This window comes from Manacus candei, unplaced genomic scaffold, assembly GCF_025592945.1.
Source record: "Manacus candei isolate 608988 ecotype Guabito, Panama unplaced genomic scaffold, ASM2559294v1 h1tg000067l, whole genome shotgun sequence".
Classification (NCBI taxonomy): Eukaryota; Metazoa; Chordata; class Aves; order Passeriformes; family Pipridae; genus Manacus; species Manacus candei.
Genome location: NW_026138115.1, coordinates 2,562,590 through 2,583,060, shown reverse-complemented (window position 1 = coordinate 2,583,060; position 20,471 = coordinate 2,562,590). Strand labels below are relative to the sequence as shown.

The 20,471-nt window shown below is 42.0% G+C and overlaps 2 protein-coding genes across 3 annotated transcripts in view; one reads left to right on the top strand and one right to left on the bottom strand.

Moving 5' to 3' along the window:
- Positions 1-639: 639 nt before the first annotated feature.
- Positions 640-3,097, top strand: FAM181A (family with sequence similarity 181 member A). The gene is made up of 2 exons (XM_051806711.1): positions 640-1,320; positions 1,639-3,097. Exon 2 carries the CDS (start codon positions 1,710-1,712, stop codon positions 2,577-2,579), a length of 870 nt encoding a protein of 289 aa, XP_051662671.1. The 5' UTR covers positions 640-1,320; positions 1,639-1,709; the 3' UTR covers positions 2,580-3,097.
- Positions 3,098-5,379: 2,282 nt separating this feature from the next.
- The window catches only part of ASB2 (ankyrin repeat and SOCS box containing 2), a 32,538-nt gene continuing 17,446 nt past the window's right edge, over positions 5,380-20,471 (bottom strand). For both annotated transcript variants that reach the window (XM_051806630.1, XM_051806631.1), the window contains 4 exons: positions 18,909-19,080; positions 13,565-14,126; positions 9,696-9,849; positions 5,380-8,961 (listed from right to left, as the gene is read on the bottom strand). In XM_051806630.1, the coding sequence (XP_051662590.1) occupies positions 8,825-8,961; positions 9,696-9,849; positions 13,565-14,126; positions 18,909-19,080 (1,025 nt within the window). In that variant the 3' untranslated portion in view covers positions 5,380-8,824. The remainder of the gene's footprint in view (positions 8,962-9,695; positions 9,850-13,564; positions 14,127-18,908; positions 19,081-20,471) is intronic.

Sequence of the window (20,471 nt, the reverse complement as noted above, 5' to 3'; positions counted from 1 at the left end):
ATCCCTAGAGTGCGGACTGGAGAGGGAGCATCGCTGCTCCAGCTGCGGAAGGCAACAAATCCCGGCTGGCATATAGGCTGCTGCCAGCTCTGTGTCATCAATGTGTCCAGTGCACATGAAGGGGAGCTCTTCTGCTCTCCTCTTCCTCCAGCTCTAGGTTTTACTGTGCTATTAAGTAATTGCCACCCCTTAGGGATAAGCCTGCGAGAAGGCGAAGGGCTCACATAACTCTGCATCAGTAAAGGAAGCAGCTCAATTAGCATTTCACACGCCTTTTCTTCCCTCTCTTCTTACCTTCCCTGCAGCGGGCATGCTTTCCCCTTAAAGGATTGTCCTGTTTCTGCTCCTTGCCAGCGTTGGCAGGGTGACAGTAGTCGAGTGTGCAAACTTGTGCTATTGTCCCCAGGCCAGGGGGAGTCATGGAGACCCACTAATATGACACAGGAAAATGTTTGCTGATGGCAATTCTATGGGCTTTGTCTAACTCTTTCTCCATCATGACGACTCGATTTAAGTCTCTAACTGTTTGACTACAGATGCAAGAGTACTATCCAACTCCATCCTTTTGTTCGGGTAGTTTGAATGGGTAATTCAGCTTTTGTGTAACTCAATTGAGGGGGCAAACATAAAGACAAGATTCTTGAGCGCTCAAGCTCCCTTTCCATGGATATCTGCACATCTCTTTAGAGATTTGTTCCTTTCCTACCTTTTTCTGACATCATCCTCCCCTTAAAAAAAAAAAGGCTCTGATGGGGAACGGTTAAAAGTAGGTTAGTCCAGTCCCCCGTATTACATTGTCCTGTGCCAATGAAGCATGGTTAGTATCAGCCCCCAGAGAGCTTTGGGGAGTGCAGGGAAAAGGGTGTCTAAACTTTCCTAACTCGTCCTTATCCTGAAGCATTTTCTCTTAGATTGTGTTGTTTTTAAAAGAAAGGCTTCCGTAGGGGTGAAGAGGATGGGGAGAATGGTAGAAATCGTGGGGAAATGATTGTATTTATTAGCTGTCTTTCTGCGGCTGTCCCCATGGAGACAATTTGTGATGGCAAAGAATGCAAGGAGGGGAGGCTGATGCCTGATTGGGATGCTTTGTATTTGGCAAAGTGGCTTCTGATTGGCCTGGGAGAGCCCCGAACTCGCCGGAGTCGATATTCATTCAGCTTGCTCAAGTGCTTGCTAAACTGCATCCAAACACTGGCGGGCCCTGGCTGCCTCCGCCGAGGTTGGCGGTGTGTAACCTGCCTAACGAGATTAGCAGGGAAGGGGTTCTTCTCTGCAGCGACGCAGCCGCCAGCACCGGTGAGAAAAGCTGCCGCGCGCCGGGTGAGTGTCCGTGCTTGCTTACAGGGAGGCCACCCCGGCTTCTGCCCACTTCAGAGCTATCTAACAAGATTAGGCGCCGAGCTGGCTGGCATTCATGAGCCAGTCCCCGTGCCGGTGTGTGCTGGGGCAGCAGTGCGGGGCGGTGGGCTGCGGGCACGCGTCGGCTCCAACAGGAGTTTGCCTGCACGGAGGCGAGCTGACGGACAACTTGTTTGGGTGGCTGAGAAGTTTGACACGTCCCCCCACCTTCCCTCCATTTGCTTGGTGCTATTTGAACCAAAGCTTCTTGCTCTTAAGTCTGCCCGTCATGTTTTGCAGGTTTGCCAAGGTTTGTCCAAAGGCGGATTATAAACTTTCCATGAGAAACTCTGCACGGTGCATCCAGTGAAATGGCATCAGACAGTGAGGTAAAAACCCTGCTGAACTTCGTCAACCTGGCCTCCAGCGACATCAAAGCGGCTCTGGATAAATCAGCTCCTTGTCGCCGGTCAGTTGACCACAGAAAATACTTACAGAAGCAGCTCAAGCGGTTTTCTCAGAAGTACTCACGGATGCCACGGTGTCACCCCAGCAAACCCCCTGAGTGTGGCTGGCGCAGGGGGGCAGAGGATCGGGGCCGTGGCCCCCAGCCCGAGGCACCTGACCCCAGCCCCCATGGTGGGGCTGCCACCGAGAAGGTGATGCAGACAGCCGAGGCAGAGGAGACCCTCACTGGGGAACGGGTTTTGCAGGAGCAAAAACCTGAGGCTGTCCGGCCGGACCAGGTGCCCATGAGGAAGCGACAGCTCCCTGCCTCCTTCTGGGAAGAGCCACGACCAGCTCAGAACCTGACGGCCAGGGCCTTTCCTGCCAGTCCTGAGGGGCTCCCAGCCCCCAGAGACCCTCCTCCCTATGAGGGGAAGAAAAGCAAATGGAGCCCAGATGCTGCTGGCCCAGAGAGCCCTCCTGACCCTGCACCACATGCCGGGGAGAAGGACCCTGCCGGGGTCCTCTCAGGCCGGGTGGGTGCCTGGACCTGCTGCCCCTTCCCTTGCCCCGGGACAGGGGTGTACCAGCCCCCGGGAGCGCTGCCCCCATCACCCTTCCCAGGGCTGGGACTGTGGAGGAAGAGTGCAGCCACACTGCCGGCGGAGGTGCCACACTTCTGCAAGGAGGCCGATGGCACGGGGCAAAAACTCTACAGGCCCATGGTTCTGAAACCCATCCCCACCAAGCCCACCATCCCCCCACCTATCTTCAATGTTTTTGGCTATCTTTAGCGGGGTGGTGTCGGAGTCATGCTGAACACGACAGCTCCTGAGGGTGAATTGAAACGCCCGGTCAGCCACCAGGCATGAGCTGCTGGCAGCGTGGAGCTGCAAGGGAAGGAGACCACTGATCACACCCTCTTCCTCGTGGGCGGGCTGGGGGGAATTAGTAACTGTTGGGAAGCTACTTGAGCTCCACTCTTCTCTCAGTACGTGGGTGTAAATCGGGAATAAACCTTACGAAGCCGGTGGCATGGAGCATGAGGCAAACCAGGGCTCTTTCATGGATGGGCATTGTCTGAGGCGCGGTGAGCGGGGCTGCAGGCCATTCATAGCTGCACTTGTAACACCTAGGAGACCTCCTCCATGTGGGAACATCTTTCTGGGGCTGCCCTGCAGCAGCAGCAGTGAAATGACATGAATTAAACCCATTCAAAAAGTTTTTGTACTTTAAAGTAATTCTGGAGAAGTCAAGATATTCAGGTCGCTTGGTTTTGCATGCAGGAGACTGGAAGGACAGTATTTAATGTAGAAACCACACTTGTGAATGATTTAAGCTCTTGTTGTATGTAAATACTGAAAGAATTAAAAGAAAAAAATAAGGCAAGAAAGGAGGTTAATTTTATTTTGGTGATTCTGCAAATGCAGTCTGTCTAATTTTATCGCACGGGGTAGACACAGGTTTTATTTGCAACTGGTAGGGAGATATGAGGGCTGAAATCTCTGCCTATGCAGATTGATATAAACTTAAAAGTAATTCTGATGCTGGGAAATTAGCTAGCATTAAGCTGGTGCAAATGGAAGCAGAATGAATTTCCACATCAGGAATTACTCTGCACTAACAGAACAAATGAAGAATTGTATTAGTTTAATACAAAACCATGAAGTATGATAGAAGGAAAAAAGTGTAAAGAACAGCCTGCCTTGATTTCTGGCTCACAGATGTTTTTTGTTTTGCCTGATTTTAAGATGCTATCCCAAGACCTGGCTGTAAATGTTTTGCCTAGTATTTTCCTAATTATTTCAACAAATTGGCATTGAAGAATTTATTACAATTTTTTTTTAAGTTAGGTTTCTCTTAAACCCATGGAGAAAGTGTTACTAAGACATGAGATCTGAGATGTTTAATATTGCAGGTGTATGTATCTATTCAGTTATACTGGAGTATATCACTGCAGTCAAAAGAAGAATATTTTGAGGGGTAAAAGGGCCAGAGAATGGACACCTGTGATATCCCGAGGCCTGAACCTGTACTGTTGCTGGAGCTAATGGAAACTTCACACAGATTCAATAAAAAGTGGCCTTGATAGGTTTGGTCTTTGACTAGTGAAGCTCTTTATGACTCCTGGTATCTCTGCAAGGGTTAAAAAACAGGCAGCATTTCATTCAAGCACATTGCAGTAATGAAAAAAATTATCATCTGAGGCAACTGTAGAATGCCATTTTGGATCTTCTGATGGGCCTTGGTGTTGTATAACCAGGTTGCAACTTTCGTTAGAATACGAACTACTCACAGGCTAAAGTATTTAGTTCTTTCCCCAAACTTCACATATCCCAACAATGTTCACTTTTATGGAAACAACATCTGTAATGTGTTAGTAGAGCAAGACAAAAGTAGAATTGGAGATGGCTTTCATTGCTTTCTCCTTGCTACCAGCACTTAATGTATGTATCAATCCTGCACAAACTATTCCTTTAGGAAGAGAGCAGGAGCTATCTTTGATAGCACATACCTGCAACTACATGCAAGGTGTGAGGTGGTAAAGAGCTGATCTAGGGGTTAAAGACATCAAGTTAGCTCTTGATCCAGAAGTGAAGATAGGAACATACTTAAATGCCTTTCCCTTTTTGGAAAAAAATCCTTGAGGAAGCTGTCCCTCTCCCCAAGGACACTAACAGAAACCGGAGGCAGTACCCCCATTGAAGTTAATTGGAGAGCAATGGCTTTTAATTTACAGAGCTGTAGGCAAGGAATTTTCTACATGGAAGTAGGGGTCCATCAATAGCTCTGTGTCACTGTTGTAATCCAGATGAAGCCAGATGCTGAACTCTGTCTCAGTGCTGTCAGTGCAGAGCAGCCTCCTTGGTGTTGGTCTGGGTGAGCAGAGCAGGTCATGGAATGAACTACAGGTATTGCAGAGATTGCTGTGCACAAGTGTTCCTGCTTGAATTCAGAAGGAAAATTTCACAGTGCTGTGTATCACACCAGAATATGCATTTCTATCAAAATTAAAATACTTGGCAAAGTGGATAGCCTCTGTATAAATATTATTTCTGGAGAAATCCAGAGAAAGAAGGGAGTTAAAATCAAGTTTCTCTCTTTTGAATGTTAAATTCTTTGTTTGTTTGTTTGTTTTTTCTTTTAAAGTCTTTCTTATTTGAATGCATATTGCTGCACATTTTCCATGTAGTAGAATAGTGTTTTTTAAAGGATCGAACCAGATAATTCTAAATGACTTCTGACTCAGATATTTATGCTCTTACTCTCAGATTTAAACTAATGTTACTTTTTAAAATCCTTTGTGACATGGATGGCCCTTGCTGGGGCTTTGAACTGGAGCAGCAGTGAAGTAAAACATAAATGAACAGAAGACAATTGTTAAGTATATTCAAAATCACTGAATGGGGATGTGTGAGACTTTTTGAAAGGTTCGCAAAGAATAGCAACTCTGTCTCCTCTTTAGTAATATGTACTGTTCTCTTATCCCTGAGATTAAAATCAGAATTATTAATTGTTCAAACTGGGATTGAATCAGAATTTTCCTGGATATTTTTGTGTTTGGCTGTTGTTATCCAGGACAGCTGATAGCTCTTCAGAATCTACTTGTTTATTCATACTTTGTTTGAAAGATGGAAACATAACATTTGAGAGCTGCTATTTACAAAAACAATGCAAATTTAAACTTTTAAAACCACAATAGCTTTATAAATAATGGGAAGGAAGAGGTAAATGAAAAAGCTTTCATACAAAATGAAATTTAAAAAAAAAATCAAAAAAAGTGCACAAGAACATCAAGTGAATTGCACATTTTGCAGTAAAAAAAGTACAGTAACCTGGTCGTGAAATATTCCTAGAACATTTCACATAAATTCATTGTCTTGGAAGGAGAATATTTATCACACTCAGTAAAAACAAGCCACTTTACTTTGCACTAGAACTACTGATCTGCTTATAAAGCCTGGTTTGGTTGGGTTTTGGGCTATTTTTCTTTTCACAGTAACTTCTAAGCAGATGCATTAAAGGCACATTGAATTTGTGCAGATTCATTATTTTGCACAAAATAGTATGTCAGTGACTGGAGCGGAGAGGTAGCAGGCTCCATTTCAGTGCAAATAATTGTAAACTGAGTATGTGAAGTTTTGCTGTAACAATCAAGCAGAAAGGACTCAATAACATTGTAATTACCAGATTCCCCCTCTAATAGACTCTTCTCACCTCAGTTTCTGTGCACAGCGTGCACTTATCCTTCCCACAATTGTGTTATATTCCCATCAGACCAGTGTTCTCCAGCTTAGTGACTCCTGCTCAGGACAGGTGGTTGACAACAAACCAGGACTTGGGTCTCCCTATAGAAATGAAGGGCTCTTGGTTGAAAGAAAAATGGGCTTTCCATATTTGTGCTGTTCAAACCTAGTTTCAACTTCTCCAAGGACATAAAAAGAAATTGCAACTTGCTAGACTGTTGTGGACACAACAATGTTGGCTCAGGGGAAATTCCCATTTTGGGATAGCTTATGAAATCCCACTTCTCTGGTTATACATGCAGTTGGTGATTGTGAATCCTTTCTATCAGCCAGGGTCTCCAGTGCTGTCACCGCACACCAAACAAACACTAAAGTGGTCTCCAGCAAGCTGTGTTTGTATCCATCACCCTCTACAACTCTGCTTCGTTACACTTATTTAATTTCAAGGACTTTTCTTCTGATTTATATCAACATAAGTAGGACCCAGGCCTTCGCTGTTCAGCCCCAGAAAGTGAGAGATGGATGAACTCCACAGGTGATTTTCTGTCTCTCAAAGTACTGCTTACCAATACAGGGCCTTCACTGGCAAAACTGGTCTAGAGATTTCCTGTACCCCATCCTTTTCTCTCCACCCAATATTTTTCTAACCTGATGAAATTCCCTGTTCACACTGGAGGAGACAAGGAGGTAGATCCTAAAATGACAGTAAAGGAAGTCACTGGATGAAACATCACCAGTGGAGGAATCTCACCTGACTTTCCAAAGCTTTGCAAGAAGATCATTGTTCAGTGGGAATTGAAACTCTGTGGGTTGTTCAACTTTCGCATTCAGGTAGGGGACAGCTGTGACAGAATGTTGTAGCTGTAACCAATTTAGTTCTGCTCCCATCCTGTCCCACAAGTGCTGAGCACATTTCGTACAAAGTCATCACAAAATCTGAACTTGTGTGCCCAGACAGACCTGTATGTGTGCAACACACTTTAGTCCTGTGTTAAGGTATAAAACTCCACACAAATAAAAGTCAGTGCAATGCATTTTCCCTACTTACATTTCTATCTGATTCCATGCATGGTATGTAGACCAACAAATAAAACCAGATCTGCCATGTGTCTGGGGGGGACTCCAAGCAGACCATGATGCACAGCTCCTTTATCACCTAAGGAAAGAATGAGTGTGCTTCTAGCATAAGATCTGCATAGGCGTCATTCCAAATTTCAGTTCTTTCATACTTTCTTAGGTGCCTATTCAGGAATGAAGCACTCATCAAAGCAGTTCAGCAAGTCACACCTGTCAGCTGAGCCGTAGTCACTGCCAATAACCACTCATGGGCTCCTTGGCCTCCCCAGCTGTGAGGGAATGTGACTTGTTAAAAACTTCAATAAAAGAATTTCACGGACAATTATAGTTGTTCAGCAGATAGATGGTAACTTGTTAAGCTGCCATAAATCAGTTGAGGATCTGAGCTGTAAATAGGTGACCTAATTTTCAAAGAAGCTAAGATAATAACTTTTATCAGTTTCAAAGGGAGCTAATAGATATTTCAGACTTCCAAAGTCAGAAAATTCAGGGCTAAATCCCAAGGTTTTTAGTCTGCCTCACTAATATATGACACTAACTGTGATCCCCCTGGCTTCAGTGGAACTACACCTAGTGCAAACAACTTGACATTGTTTAGGCACCTGAATAAGGATTTGGAAACCTAATTCTGGATATTCATTTTCATAAATTTTGAAGTCTGACTTTAATAATTTTGAAATAATTTCTCTTTCTTCCATTGATAGTATTGCTATAGCCACAGAGGTCCAAGGAGTTAGGAAAGGTTGGGTTTTTTAGAGATAAGATCTTCTAGGGGAGGAACAGATTAAGTTGGTGTAATAGTGTTGCCTCTCTCCTTCACACCACTCTGTTCCCTGTCCTTTAGGGCTTTGTTTTGTTCTGACACCAGATTCATGACAGTGTAAACCTACTGTTTACAGTGCAGCAACTTCTAATTTACACCAAGAAAAGAAAAAAAAAGAGCTCAGATTTACTTGCAAATCCCCAGTCTAAGAAATTCTCTCAGAATGACAGAAAGCAGAATGACATTGCAAATGTAATACAGAATGAACTCCATTCACTATGTGCAAATACAGTTCTTACTTCCTCCTTAAATAAACCTTTCCTTGATTTTTAAAGGATTCATCTTTTCTGAATTTTAGTCTGTTGAAGAAATCTGAGATTTGAATGTTCAGAAATCAAGTACTCTACTCAATAAGAAAGATACAAAAAAAGAAAGTAAAAGTGTTAGCAAGGTGGTGTAAAAGTATCAGAGAATTAGCTACCCGCACACTTAGCAGAAATCCAAACAATAAAATAGAAAATACAATAAAAATCTCAGTCAGTGAAGGAAATGTGATTGTCTTCCCAAATATGTTGACTCTCAACAATTTCTTAATTGTCATCACAGCAAGGATGCTAAGCTTCACCACAACCCCTGGATACCTTTGTATTCCTCTGCAAATATTGGTACGACTCATTTGTCAGTGTCAGCTTTCATTTCTTGTTCTTTGCAGAACAAGCACAGAGGTGAATCATATGTGTTTGCTCTTGAAAAACCTAACAACAGTCCTATCTTTAGCTCTGTCTCCTCCATTTTCTTCTCACTCACGCTTCAAAAGCATATTTCTCTTAGATTAGTCATTGGAGGGTGCTTGACCAAGCCAGCAGCAATTCCTCCCTGCTGTGGGCCCTTGCCATGCTGGTGATGCTGGGTGCCATGCCGGGAAGCCACTGCATATCCATCGTGCCTGGGGTCACTGTCTGTAATCGTGCTGTAAGTATCGGATCAGTCTGTCTGGGAGAGGCAAGGTGTCAAGAAGCTTAATGCGGTTTCTTCCAACCAGGCTTCGTACCTTGATGCGGCAAAGATGGGAAAGAGGTCGCGGAGGTTCTGAAAGACAGGCAGGTTAGAAGCATGAGCAGAACAGTTTTAACTTCAAATGGACAGCTCAGCTTGGCCAGAACAGTGTGAAGAGGAAAATGGGAGAAGGAATATAAAAAGGAGTGGTTCTCTGTAATGAAGGGATAAGGCGTCTGAGATTGATAGAAGATCATCTTTCTGGGACATGACACAGGGAAGAAAGTGGGGTTGGAAAGTAGGGTGTTGTACCCATCTCTAAGCTTTCTAGGAGGATCTGTATAAGCCACTTCAAAGTATTCAGCCTTCCCATTGAAAAAAAATGCAGTAGGTACCAAATTTACCTTGATACCAGAAACCTAATTCTAATACTGTCTATGAAAGACTTTGTATCCTGAAGGAAAGGATATTTAGGAGAGCACAATACAAATAAAGACTTTAAAGGCCTCTGGTCATAAGGCTGCTGTGGGGATTGTCACGCTGCCCACCTGTCCTGACCTGACTGCACCCCAGGTACAGCCAAATGGGCCTTTCTGCATCACAATGCTCATTCCCAGTGAGTCAAATCCGTGGCTGGTGTATGTTTCACATCACAGTCAATGACATCTCAGAAATTTCTAGTGCCTAATACCCAGTCCAAAGTATAATTCAGTTACAGTAAGGAAATCCTTTCCATTTTATGGGATGAATACTTAGGTGATGGTGACTGAGGTTTTGAATCTAACAATGGGACTAGTTGTGTCAGATTCTCTCCTGGGTGACCATACCTGCTTTTTCTTTAATGACAGCCCAGTCCTCATAGCTGTCAATATGCTCCTTGAGCCGGGAACAGAGCTGCACATTACCCACATAATCCAGGAGAACATCAATGATTGGCCCAGCCCAGCGACTTATCTCTGGAGTAGACACCATTTCACAAAACTTCAAGGAAAAACAGATTGACTACAGTCAATGAATGCACTTGTGGAAACAGCAACAATAACAATACCCCTGACAACTTCAATGGTCCCACCCTTCTACCAGCTGTGAGGGGAATCACCAGTTTCCCTTCAGAAAACTTAAAAGCCTATTCTTTGACAACTGAGATTAGAACCCCATCTTTACAATCCCAGGATGACACAAATCCCTGGTGAAGTCCTAGCTCTGGAGCATGGAAGAATGATGAATTGTTTACAAGTCCAAAGGTCCTACTTCCACAGAAGTGTGAGGGCAGGGGAAAATTGTCCCAAGTCAGTGAGGGGCTGCTGAAAGGTCCATGCAGTCCAGGGCACTATGACCAAGCATTCTGGGTCCCTTTCCCTTCTTGGGAGGGGCTCTGTGGGGCTACCGTGCAAAAGGAGGCTTAGGGAAAGAGGGAGATTCAGCAGAGCACAGCACCTCCTGCTTCTTGTGAACCCACTAGTGTCTGCAGCTTTTGGGGACCAAACACCTTACTAGAAACAAGCTGGGGGAATGGAAGAAGTCTCTACACAGATGAATCCCAGGCAGTTTTACTCACTTATGAGAGAACTATCCTGGGCCTAATAGAGAGGCATCTTCCTTACTCAGTCCTGGATCAGGCAAATTTTCTGTTGCCCACAGTGCAAGCTGCAGAATACTGAGGCATTACATGGTGGGGCTGCTTATGGAGATACTGCAGAATAGACTTAAGGACCTGACTTCAGGCAGTCTCATTTCAAAAAAGTGGTGACTTTTCGTCTCACTTTAATCTAAATATGTATATTATATCAGTCAGCCTCATCTGTCTCTTGTAGTGTTCTGCATCTGATGAAGATATCTGTGGACGTATCTTCATGTGAACTGCCAGGAAGTTTAACATGAATTAAATCATGCTGTGTAAGTAAGAATTCAGGCACAGAGCTGAATCCAATTGAATGATGGTGGCTTAAGCACCATCCATCAACTTAGTCACTGAAACTGTATGCAAACACCCTCCAAGCTCACACTAAATGGGAAAGAAAACACACCAGCTTAAACCTCTTTCAGTCTAAGCTCCTGTAACTAGATCAAATTTGATTATGAGTCCTAATTCAAAATGCATTAAACTGTTGTGTGGATACTCTTATTCAGAAATAAAATTATATTATCTTACCTAGTAAGGAATAAAGCTGCAGAAAAGGCTATTTTACTCAGGGTAAAAGCATTCACAGAGGTGTTTACTACTCTTCTCTTATTTTCCACTGAACATTACTGTGTATTGTTTCCCAGAAGAACTAGATACAGTGATGTCTGCAGGATCGCAGTGGACAACCCCCAGTTTCCTACCTGGACTGCTTATAGGAAGTTCAGTTAGTATAGCTGGCTGTCACTTTCCAGTGCATATGCCACTGCCATGCAGTTATCCATAGGATGTGCCAGCTGGGGATCTGCACTATCACCTCCATGCAGCAACTGCTTTATCAGTTTAAATGAAGATACATGTAGAGCAATAAAACACTGGATCTTATTTGCTCTGTTCTTGTCTCTCCCAGAGACCTTGCCTGCCTCTTTCTGTCTTCCCTATTCACAAGCTCAATCTACAAAAACATTTTCTGGAATAAACGTGTTTCAAAAGACATTGCAGGAAAATAAACAGAACAAAATGTAGGAAAATAATGCAAACCTGCAACTGCAGGCAATGGGATTGACTCAGGGACAAAGTGGCTGTGAGCCTTTGTCCTCAGCAGAAACCTGAATGCCCTCTTGCGGCAGTACGATACCGCTCTCCCCACCTTCATGGGTTTGACAGCAATTCTGGAAATGTAGAGGAAGGCAGCAACCATTTTTCTGCATTCACTTTCTCCAGGACACATTAATTTAGTGGCAACAGTAAGGATTTATAGTTATGCATTTTCCAAATCCACTAACAGTAGCTCATAGTCATTTAAAGACTAATCATTCAGATTTATTACCCTTACGTAATCTTATACAAGAAAAAAGAAAATGCACGTCCTTTGTGTGGAGAAGGCTACAGTTTCATAAGATCCTCTGTATTTCAGAATACAAACCCTAGCATAACTATATATCTTGAAGCTACACCACACATGCCTTACTTTTATTAACCAAAATACTAGCAGTAAAAGCAATTTAAAAACGGTATTAGAGGGAAAGAATTGCTTTTTTTTGTGTATGCATTTGTCCCTTACTGCTCTCTCTCTCTAGGCACAGATAAAATTTTGTACAGCTTTTGCTACCTCTACCTCATGTGCTCTGACCTTTGAGGAGATGACTGTGAGTGATCTAATATTTTGTTAGGCAATAGTTTTAGGTGAGATCCAGAGGGAACGGGTTTTGAGTGGCTAGAATACCATAGAGGGCTACAGACAAACCATCTCTCCCTGCCCTGGAATTCCATCTCTCTGTTCACTCTACCTGCTACCATATCATGAAACAAAGACTAGAGTTGATACATTCTATTAATTTTTCTTTGACAAAATAAGTGGAATCCTGGAAGAATTTTGCTGTGGCAAACATTCTCAGGGAAAATTCAGCTCTGTTTAGGATAAAAGATTATTGTGATGGACTCTTATCATCCTCTTTATAAGATTTTTTTGTGTCTTTGTTTTTTTCTCCAGATGTTTTACTGGAGATTAATGTCTTTTGGAAGACAGGACTGATAATAAGATAAAGATTTCCTAGGATCTTTTAATATTTTCCTTTATTCTTTCTGCCACTAAAGAACATTTATTGGTAACCATGTCTTTGAGATTCTTCTGAATGCCTCAAAACTACACTTAAACTAGATAGAAGTTGATTTATTTCTTCCCTGATTCTTTGCAAAATAGAAAGAGTGCTGTGTTGAAATTTCTTTTTTGTGTAGCATGTTGAAGGATAGCAAATTTTGATTGGATGATCAGACTTCATTTGAGATATATTGGAAGGAGAGAACATACAGAAATCAGAAAAAAAAAGTAATCTGAGATTCTGCAAAGTCCATTAAAGTACTGAGAGTCCAATCCCAGTCCAATGGAAGCTGAGCAAGCTGCACTTTGGAAAGTACCGCAAAGATACATGTATGAAATGTGTATATGCAAAATCTGTCTTTGAAAATATGAAATCATGGATCTAAATCTCCTAACCTCTTGTGAAAACTTCAACTATAATTCACAGTCATATAGCTAATGTAATAATTTATGCTCTCTCTCTGTGATTGCTTAACCAGTAAACTTAGAAGGTGCAAATATTTACTTTCACTAGTTTACCCTCATAAAGTGAAGCTCTAGACAATTTTAATGTAACCAGTAAATAAAATTCTGTATCAGACAAAACAAATCTTACAGGACATATAAAAAAAGCAGGTTTCTACTATCTGTATGCTACCACCCATACATCTGTCAGGAAAATATGCCTCACTCCTGCACCTCAGGCCCAGAGGAAAAGAATATTATAGAACTGTCAGTAAGGCTGTCAAGATGGCTATAATTCACTGTAAATTCAAGCTGGTGCCACAGAGGCTGTTGCCTACCTTCCTGCTGTCATTGAACATGAACTTGGAACATTCAGAGACACTTATTGAACCTTTTTTCTGTAAATAAAGTGGAGATATTGGCAACTTCTCTCATCAGAAAGTTGTGAGAAAAAAATACACTAAATTTCTCAAGATCTATAGGTAGGAGCTGTCCTCAGAAGTCCTACAGGTAGACTGGGCAGTGCTTACCTGTACTATGGTTGGTTCCTTAGTCAGCTGAGGATCATTAAGTCTTTCCCGTCTGTAATTTAATGCAGGATGGGGGCCATTCCCATACTGACACTCGAAACAGGAACTTGCATCACAGCCCAGATCCAGGAGATACTTCAGCACAGAGAGGTACTTCATTGAAAACATGATGGTAGCTGGAAATGTGGTGGGATGACTCGATATATAGGCATCAATGTTTGCTCCATGGTCAAGGAGCAGTTTCATGGTCTTCATGCAGCCATGACGGATGGAGATGAGTAATGGGTTGATGAGGTCAATATTGGGGTTGGCTCCGGCTTGCAGCAGGAGCTCTGTGGCGTAGATATTGTTGTTAAAAACTGCAAAATAGAGGGGGGTGGTGCGTCTGTCCTCATAAAGGTAGGACCGTTCATTGGAGAGGGCACTGTTGACCTCGTAGCCAGCATCTATCAGCTCTTCCAAGATGTCGTCGTTGTTCCGTTCGGCCGCCAAGTGCAGGGGGCTGATGCCACTACGTTTGACGCGGGTGCGGCTGGTCACAGGGATCAGCATGGAGACAATCCTGCCAGCAGGAGAGTCAGTGAATAGCAGTGAGCTCTGGGGGATTTACAAGCCTACAGCAAATCGTAGCTTTATGGCTGTAACCGTAAGACAGAGTACTTGGGTACAGGAACAACTCTGAGAGAACCCGGGGTGTAAACTTTAAACCTATCAACAACTCTCTCTGCTCCTACCTTGCCAAAAATGTGAGTTGTATGACCCCCTGTCTCATGGAGGAACACTTTTTTTTTGATTACCACCCAGTTTCTGTGGTGTAATGGCAGCTACAGGCCAACATGCTGGCACTCCCCTACCCTCTTTAACTTCTCTTAGGTTCCACAGCCCAAGTGGCAGACAACCAGCCAGGATCTACCAGATGTCCTGCACCTTCGTCACCACGCTGTGGGTAGGACTGGAGGAAAAGGCAGACACCCCCTAGCCTGAGGTGCCAGCAGAAAGGCTGTATCTCCTCACCTTTGTAGGGATTGCTTCATTGCTCAGCAGAGAAGGGTGCCAACATGAAGCGCTGGTAGGTGTTGTGGGTCACAGCCACAGCAAAAGGCATAGGTTAAAATACATATTTGGTTCCCAGACCTCCCCTGGCAGATTTTACAATTCAGTTATTGCCCTGAATTGATCCCTATCCTGGAGGCCCTCACTGTGTGGCTTTTGGCTGTGGCAAATCCATGGGGCTGTCAATGTCCATCCCAGATCATGGGGAGCCAAAAAGACAATTAGTAAAGGGGAGAAAAAGAAATAAAAATATTCTCCAGGCTGGTTTCCATGTTTTAGCCAAGGGAGAAAAAATGTACAGCCAAGTCCTAAACCCCAGTAGTGAGGGATTGCTATTGGAACGCATGATGTGGCCTTAAACACAACCACATAAATCAAGCTGCTCTCATTATGTAATGTGAATTTCAAATATATGATGTATAGGAGCCCTGCAGTTGCAAATCTGTGATCATTTTTATGTCTGCACAGGTGTCATTGGAGCTGCATGACCAACGCAATAGGTTAAACCTTCATTTCCTGCTGTAAAGTTGGGTGGTTTAGCCAAGGCACTAGGCTGATTGTGTAGATACAGATAAGTCACCTTTTAGTACTTTCAGACAGAGACTAGGGACCATCCAATGTGAGTCTGCCTGCTGTTTCCAGAGATGACCATGCTTCCTACATAATGTCTGTGAAGAGAGGGGTATCTAAATAGGAACTTGTGGGAGTTCAACAAGCCAAGCACACCTTCTTCTTTTTTTTTCCTCCCATGCAGATTCCTCTGTCTAGCAGCCAACAGCTTTGGTAACACACAAACATGCAAAGCTCAGTTTCCTACTATGTAGAAAGTCTTCTTTAAAATGCTGTGTATCTTCAACTTGACTGCAATGGCTAGTCCCAACACTGGGCCCTCAAACATGTATTTACATAATGAACTAAGCCAAATATAAGTGCCAGTCTCAGTAAAACCTTTATTTGTGACAATCTGGTGATCCTGTGAAATGATCCTGTGAAAGATTGAGCCTCCAACGCTCCCAGGAGCTGAAATAAGAGTTGAAGATGCATTGTATTTTACAGGATTATGTTCCTATTTACATGATGGACTATTGATGTCTCCAAGTTACTTCTAAATCTCATTTTTAAACAAAAATGTTTTTCAAATTATGTAAATATCTTGGGAAATTAAGCACTTTTTTTTCTCTAAGCAGCTGCACTAGTTTTCCAGCACTGTGACACTCGCCAGGGAGCAGGAGGTTTGGGTGCTGGTGAGTTGGCAACTTCCCACCAGCAAATGTTCTGTAAGAGCCTAATAACAAAAAGGGCACAGAGCACTGCGAGGACACCATGCCAAGTACCAGCATTAGTCATCCCATGATCAAATGTTTTGAAGATTTAAGGGTCTGTTTTGTTCTTTCCCTCCAGCGTATGTGCTTCAGCCAGCTCTTCACATCTGAGTTAAAGAGGTACTGCATCATTTCAGTCTGCAAGGCGGACCTGAACCTCCCTGCAGGAGTGCCACACTCAGGTTCCACATCCAAATGCTGAAGTGTTCTAGAGGTCAGTACAGTCCCTGTACTCCACATTTGTTTTGGTATGATAAGCAGGAAACATCAAATTTGTATCAATTTCATTGTGTAGCTCAAACTTGTCTCTCTTTCTTGCCCTTCCAAGTGGATTGGTTCAGTAATATGGTGCCTCTATCTCTGCAGCCTTTCCTGTCCCTCTATAGGGAGAATGCAGCTCAAATGAAAGCAGCCAAGACCAGAGAAGTCAGACTACAGCCCATGTCTGTCACAGGGCTGAGCTTCATGTACCATTTTGAAATGGTGCCAAGTTTCTCCTTAGTCCCGACACCTGCTTCTGTGATTTCTATTTATTAGAAATTAAATGGAGCAGGAGACAGAGCGTCCTTAGTAGGAGTGTGCCAAGAGTTTACTGATTTCTATTTACTTTATAAATCTGCTCACATGTCAAAAAGTCTTCCCTTTTCAGCATCTCAGTTCTGAGGGGGAAAGAGTTAAATGACTGCTTGCAATTGTTCTACAGCTCATGAGATGACCCTTATGAATTTCTGGTCAGTATTGACAAGGTGTCATTTAAAATAAACAAACACCAAGCAACAAGAGTTGACAGTTGAGCCCTGGGACCACATTCTTTGCTTTTTGATGGTAAGGAGCCTTCATGCTCTGGCAAAAAGTTGAAGTGTGGAATTCCTGCAGAATTACGTACTAAATCTGCAGGAATACAGAGGTCACCGTGAAGGGTGTTATTTTACTGAATACCAAAGGAATTAAGAATGATCAGCCAATTGGGCTAAAGCTTTGTCATTTAGATAAATATTTATAAGAGAATATCTCTTTCTTTTGTCTTTCTCTTGCACTTAGTTTGCAGCAGTTGTGCATAAAAATTTGTGTTCAGTGAAACACAGAGTTTGGCCTAAATTCTGGTCTCATTTATGCTGCTGGTCGTCAGGAATAACAGATATAAGACCTGAATCAAGCCCTTGTTTTTATAATATATTATATATATATAAAATATAATATATTCATAATAATCACGTTACAGAGTTTCCATGTAAATTTCTTTTCAGGTCATAGTGTGGGACTACTGAGGGGAGGAAAATATTAAGAGAGCTGGGCTGGACTTTATATAAAAACTGGATACAGATCAACTAACTGTACTTTCAGATAAACTTTTTCAAAACTGGAGCTGGGTTCTGTCTCTGGTGCAAGGAAATGTCTTTGCAAATCAAACCCTGGAGAAAATTTTGAGTCATGCCTGCATTAGTCTGTGTGGGGTATCCATGAACATGCTGTAAGTGTATAAACCTGTTACATAAATCAACATTGAGCTTCCCTCTTGAATACACAGCTTGCACAGGGAAGTAGGCCTACTCCAACTACAGAAAATTAATATCCTCAAGTCTAACAAAGTGTTTGGACAAGCTTGACAGTCCCAAGCAAACCTAAACACTAGGATGAAAAACTTTATGGGAAGGTGTAATGATGTCAAAAGCTTTTATTCCTTAGAGATTGTGAAATATGTAAGAATCCACTCTAGCAGTTCTCTGCAAAGATAGCTGTACTGTCCAGAAACAGTCATTGCAGTTGGATAGACTCTCTCATTTGCCTGTTCTCTCATTTACCTATTCCTAGAAGCATTTTGATAGAAACTGCAATAATCAGAGGAGTCCTCTACAGTCAGAAAAGGGGTTTGTCACTGCAAGATGTGACTGTGTTTTGCAAAATTAGCTGTGGGTCGCTCACCCTTCCAGCAGCAAGGGGTTAAAGACAGGAACTAAAACTTACTGTAGGATAAGAAGTACATGCTATGGAGTCCAGGCTCAGAAGCATGCTGCAATGTCCCAGATTTTGAAAGAGCCAGGTAAACGCTATTTACATGACAGTGCAACAATCCCATCCTAGACAGCATCTTCTATTTTGATATACTTTATCACAGACTGTAGAGTTTGTCCCTTTCCCAGAAACATCTCTATTTCAGAGGACTGTAAAAATCTACCTGATTCCTGGTTATTTTTTCCATTAGTTACTATTCTCACTGTTTTAAAGAATATGCTCAGCTCTGTCCCAAACACATTTCATTTGAGACAGAAACCACAGGGTCTTTTTATGCATTTGTCTGCTATAATTAAGAGTTATTTAATCACTCAGTAATAAAATATATTTTCAAGACCATGAGCAATTCTTGTCCTTCTTTTCTGAAGCCATTCCAATTTCCTGAAAGGTTTCTGAAAGGGAGGATACCAGAACTGAACACCATATTCTAGCAACAATCTCACTAATGCCCTAGAGATTCACTTAACCACTTCCTGCTGTCAGCAACTGAATTATTGTCAATAAACCTGAACATAGCAGAGATGAATCCAACATCTTCTGCTTGTGCAGAATAATCACAATGGACTCGTAGGAAACTACGCTGCAAAAACTATTGACTAACACTCCCCACCAATACTTTTTTAATTTCATCTCAAGAATATTTTGAGGATCTCAGTTTAATCCACTTCCAAGATACATGATGTTATTTAGCTGCAATAGGTGATGTCTTAGTAAAGTTAAAGAAATCTTTCACCCTTCATTCCTGCTCACCCCATCCCATCCCATCCCACCCTGCAAACACACTCTTCAGTGTATAATTTCTGGCCCAAGCTCTGCAAGCAGAAAACCCCATCCTCAACTAGTAGCTCCCTTGCTCATAATGCCAAGAATTAGATCTGAAACATTACATTCTCCTTTTCATAAGAATGATAGATTCTTGTCTAAAAGATGAAACTATAAAATTAAATAAAACTTACTCGCAAATCCCTTTTTTGGCTGCTATGTGAAGAGGTAACAGGCCATCCTTATTGGTTTTGTTAGCATCTGCTCCTTGGGACAAAAGAAACTCCACAATATGTACATGTCCATTTTTACAGGCTTCATAAAGGGCAGTGGCATTATCACTGGCTTGAGTATTTATATCAGCGCCTAGGAAGGAAGAAAATCTTTTAGCACCAAAAGGTTAAAATCAAATGGAAGGAACATACTTTGAATGAACACTACATCTCCATAACACTGGAAATACAAAATGATGGGTATTTTATGGGGGAGAGTTTGTCATGGGTAGCAACCATTAGGTTCCAATCATGAATCCAGACTCCATTCAGCTATAGCTCAAAGGAAAAAAAAACTTTAAAATGGGTTGTTCTTTATATAGCATGGCTTTTCCTTCAAACACAATAATTCCACTAATATTTATATGTTTTCACTATGTATGTATGCTATTCCTGATCAGGAGTTTGGACTAGATGATCTCAATAGGTGCTTTCCAAAATTCTATGGATATGTATTTATGATATATGTTTATATGTATCATTCATACTCTATATATTCACACTATATTTATAGAATTTATACTATGTTTTAGTTTTAGCACATATCCAGGCTAAAACAATACTCTCTAAAAAGACATCTGCATAGTGCCAAGCAAAAATTCTAAACGGGCTTTATTTGGGCATGTCTTAATTGAGGAATATTGCATTTCAAAACTCAGCACCTGAGATCATATCTCTTCACAAGATCTGAAGTTTGGCTCCAGATAGTTTTACAAAAAAAAAAAAAATTATTAATGAGCTACTAGATCATGTGGGAATTTTTCTTTCTTCAGCTCTAATGTGTGCTTGGCTTAATAAACAACATGCAAGTATAAATCAAGACAATACTTTTTTGTCATGAACAATTTGGAATCTAACCTTTTCTGTTATAGATATTCAAGGCCCAAAAGCCTGGGTTTTGACTGTCATATACTGTACCATGGTGTTCTCAGGCAGGTTGCTCTAGGTGTATCCTAAATGGGAATGACATTTCACTGGAGTTTTGCTTCTAAACTCTAACAAAGAAATCATGTTTGATCATGAAACATTTCCCTGTGTTCTCACCCTAAGCTGAGACATCTGTGTTGTGTTTGGCCCTTTGAAGGTGCTGTAGCTGGAAACATCAGGAGAACTGCAGTGACAAAACATAATGAGGGACTACGTTCTTAATGAGAAAGAAGCCCTTTTTATGATGAACATTTCTTGTCATAAACAATGAATGATATCATTCCTGGGATTTTCAGAGGAGCTTTTCAGGCTTGATACAATTGGACAGTTTTATTGGAATTTCTCCTGTATATTTTTCTCAAAATTGAACTTCAAGGAAATCCTCATATCTATCTAGTTTGGAACACAAATCACATTCTGGCTTAGTTTCTAACATTGTAGGCAGCATGATGGACTAACTGGCCATGTAAAATTTTTTTGACAAGACTAGCTGGGCAGCAGAACACATTTTTTGTTCCCCGACTCATATCTTTCTTAGCCATACTAACTGTTTCAGAA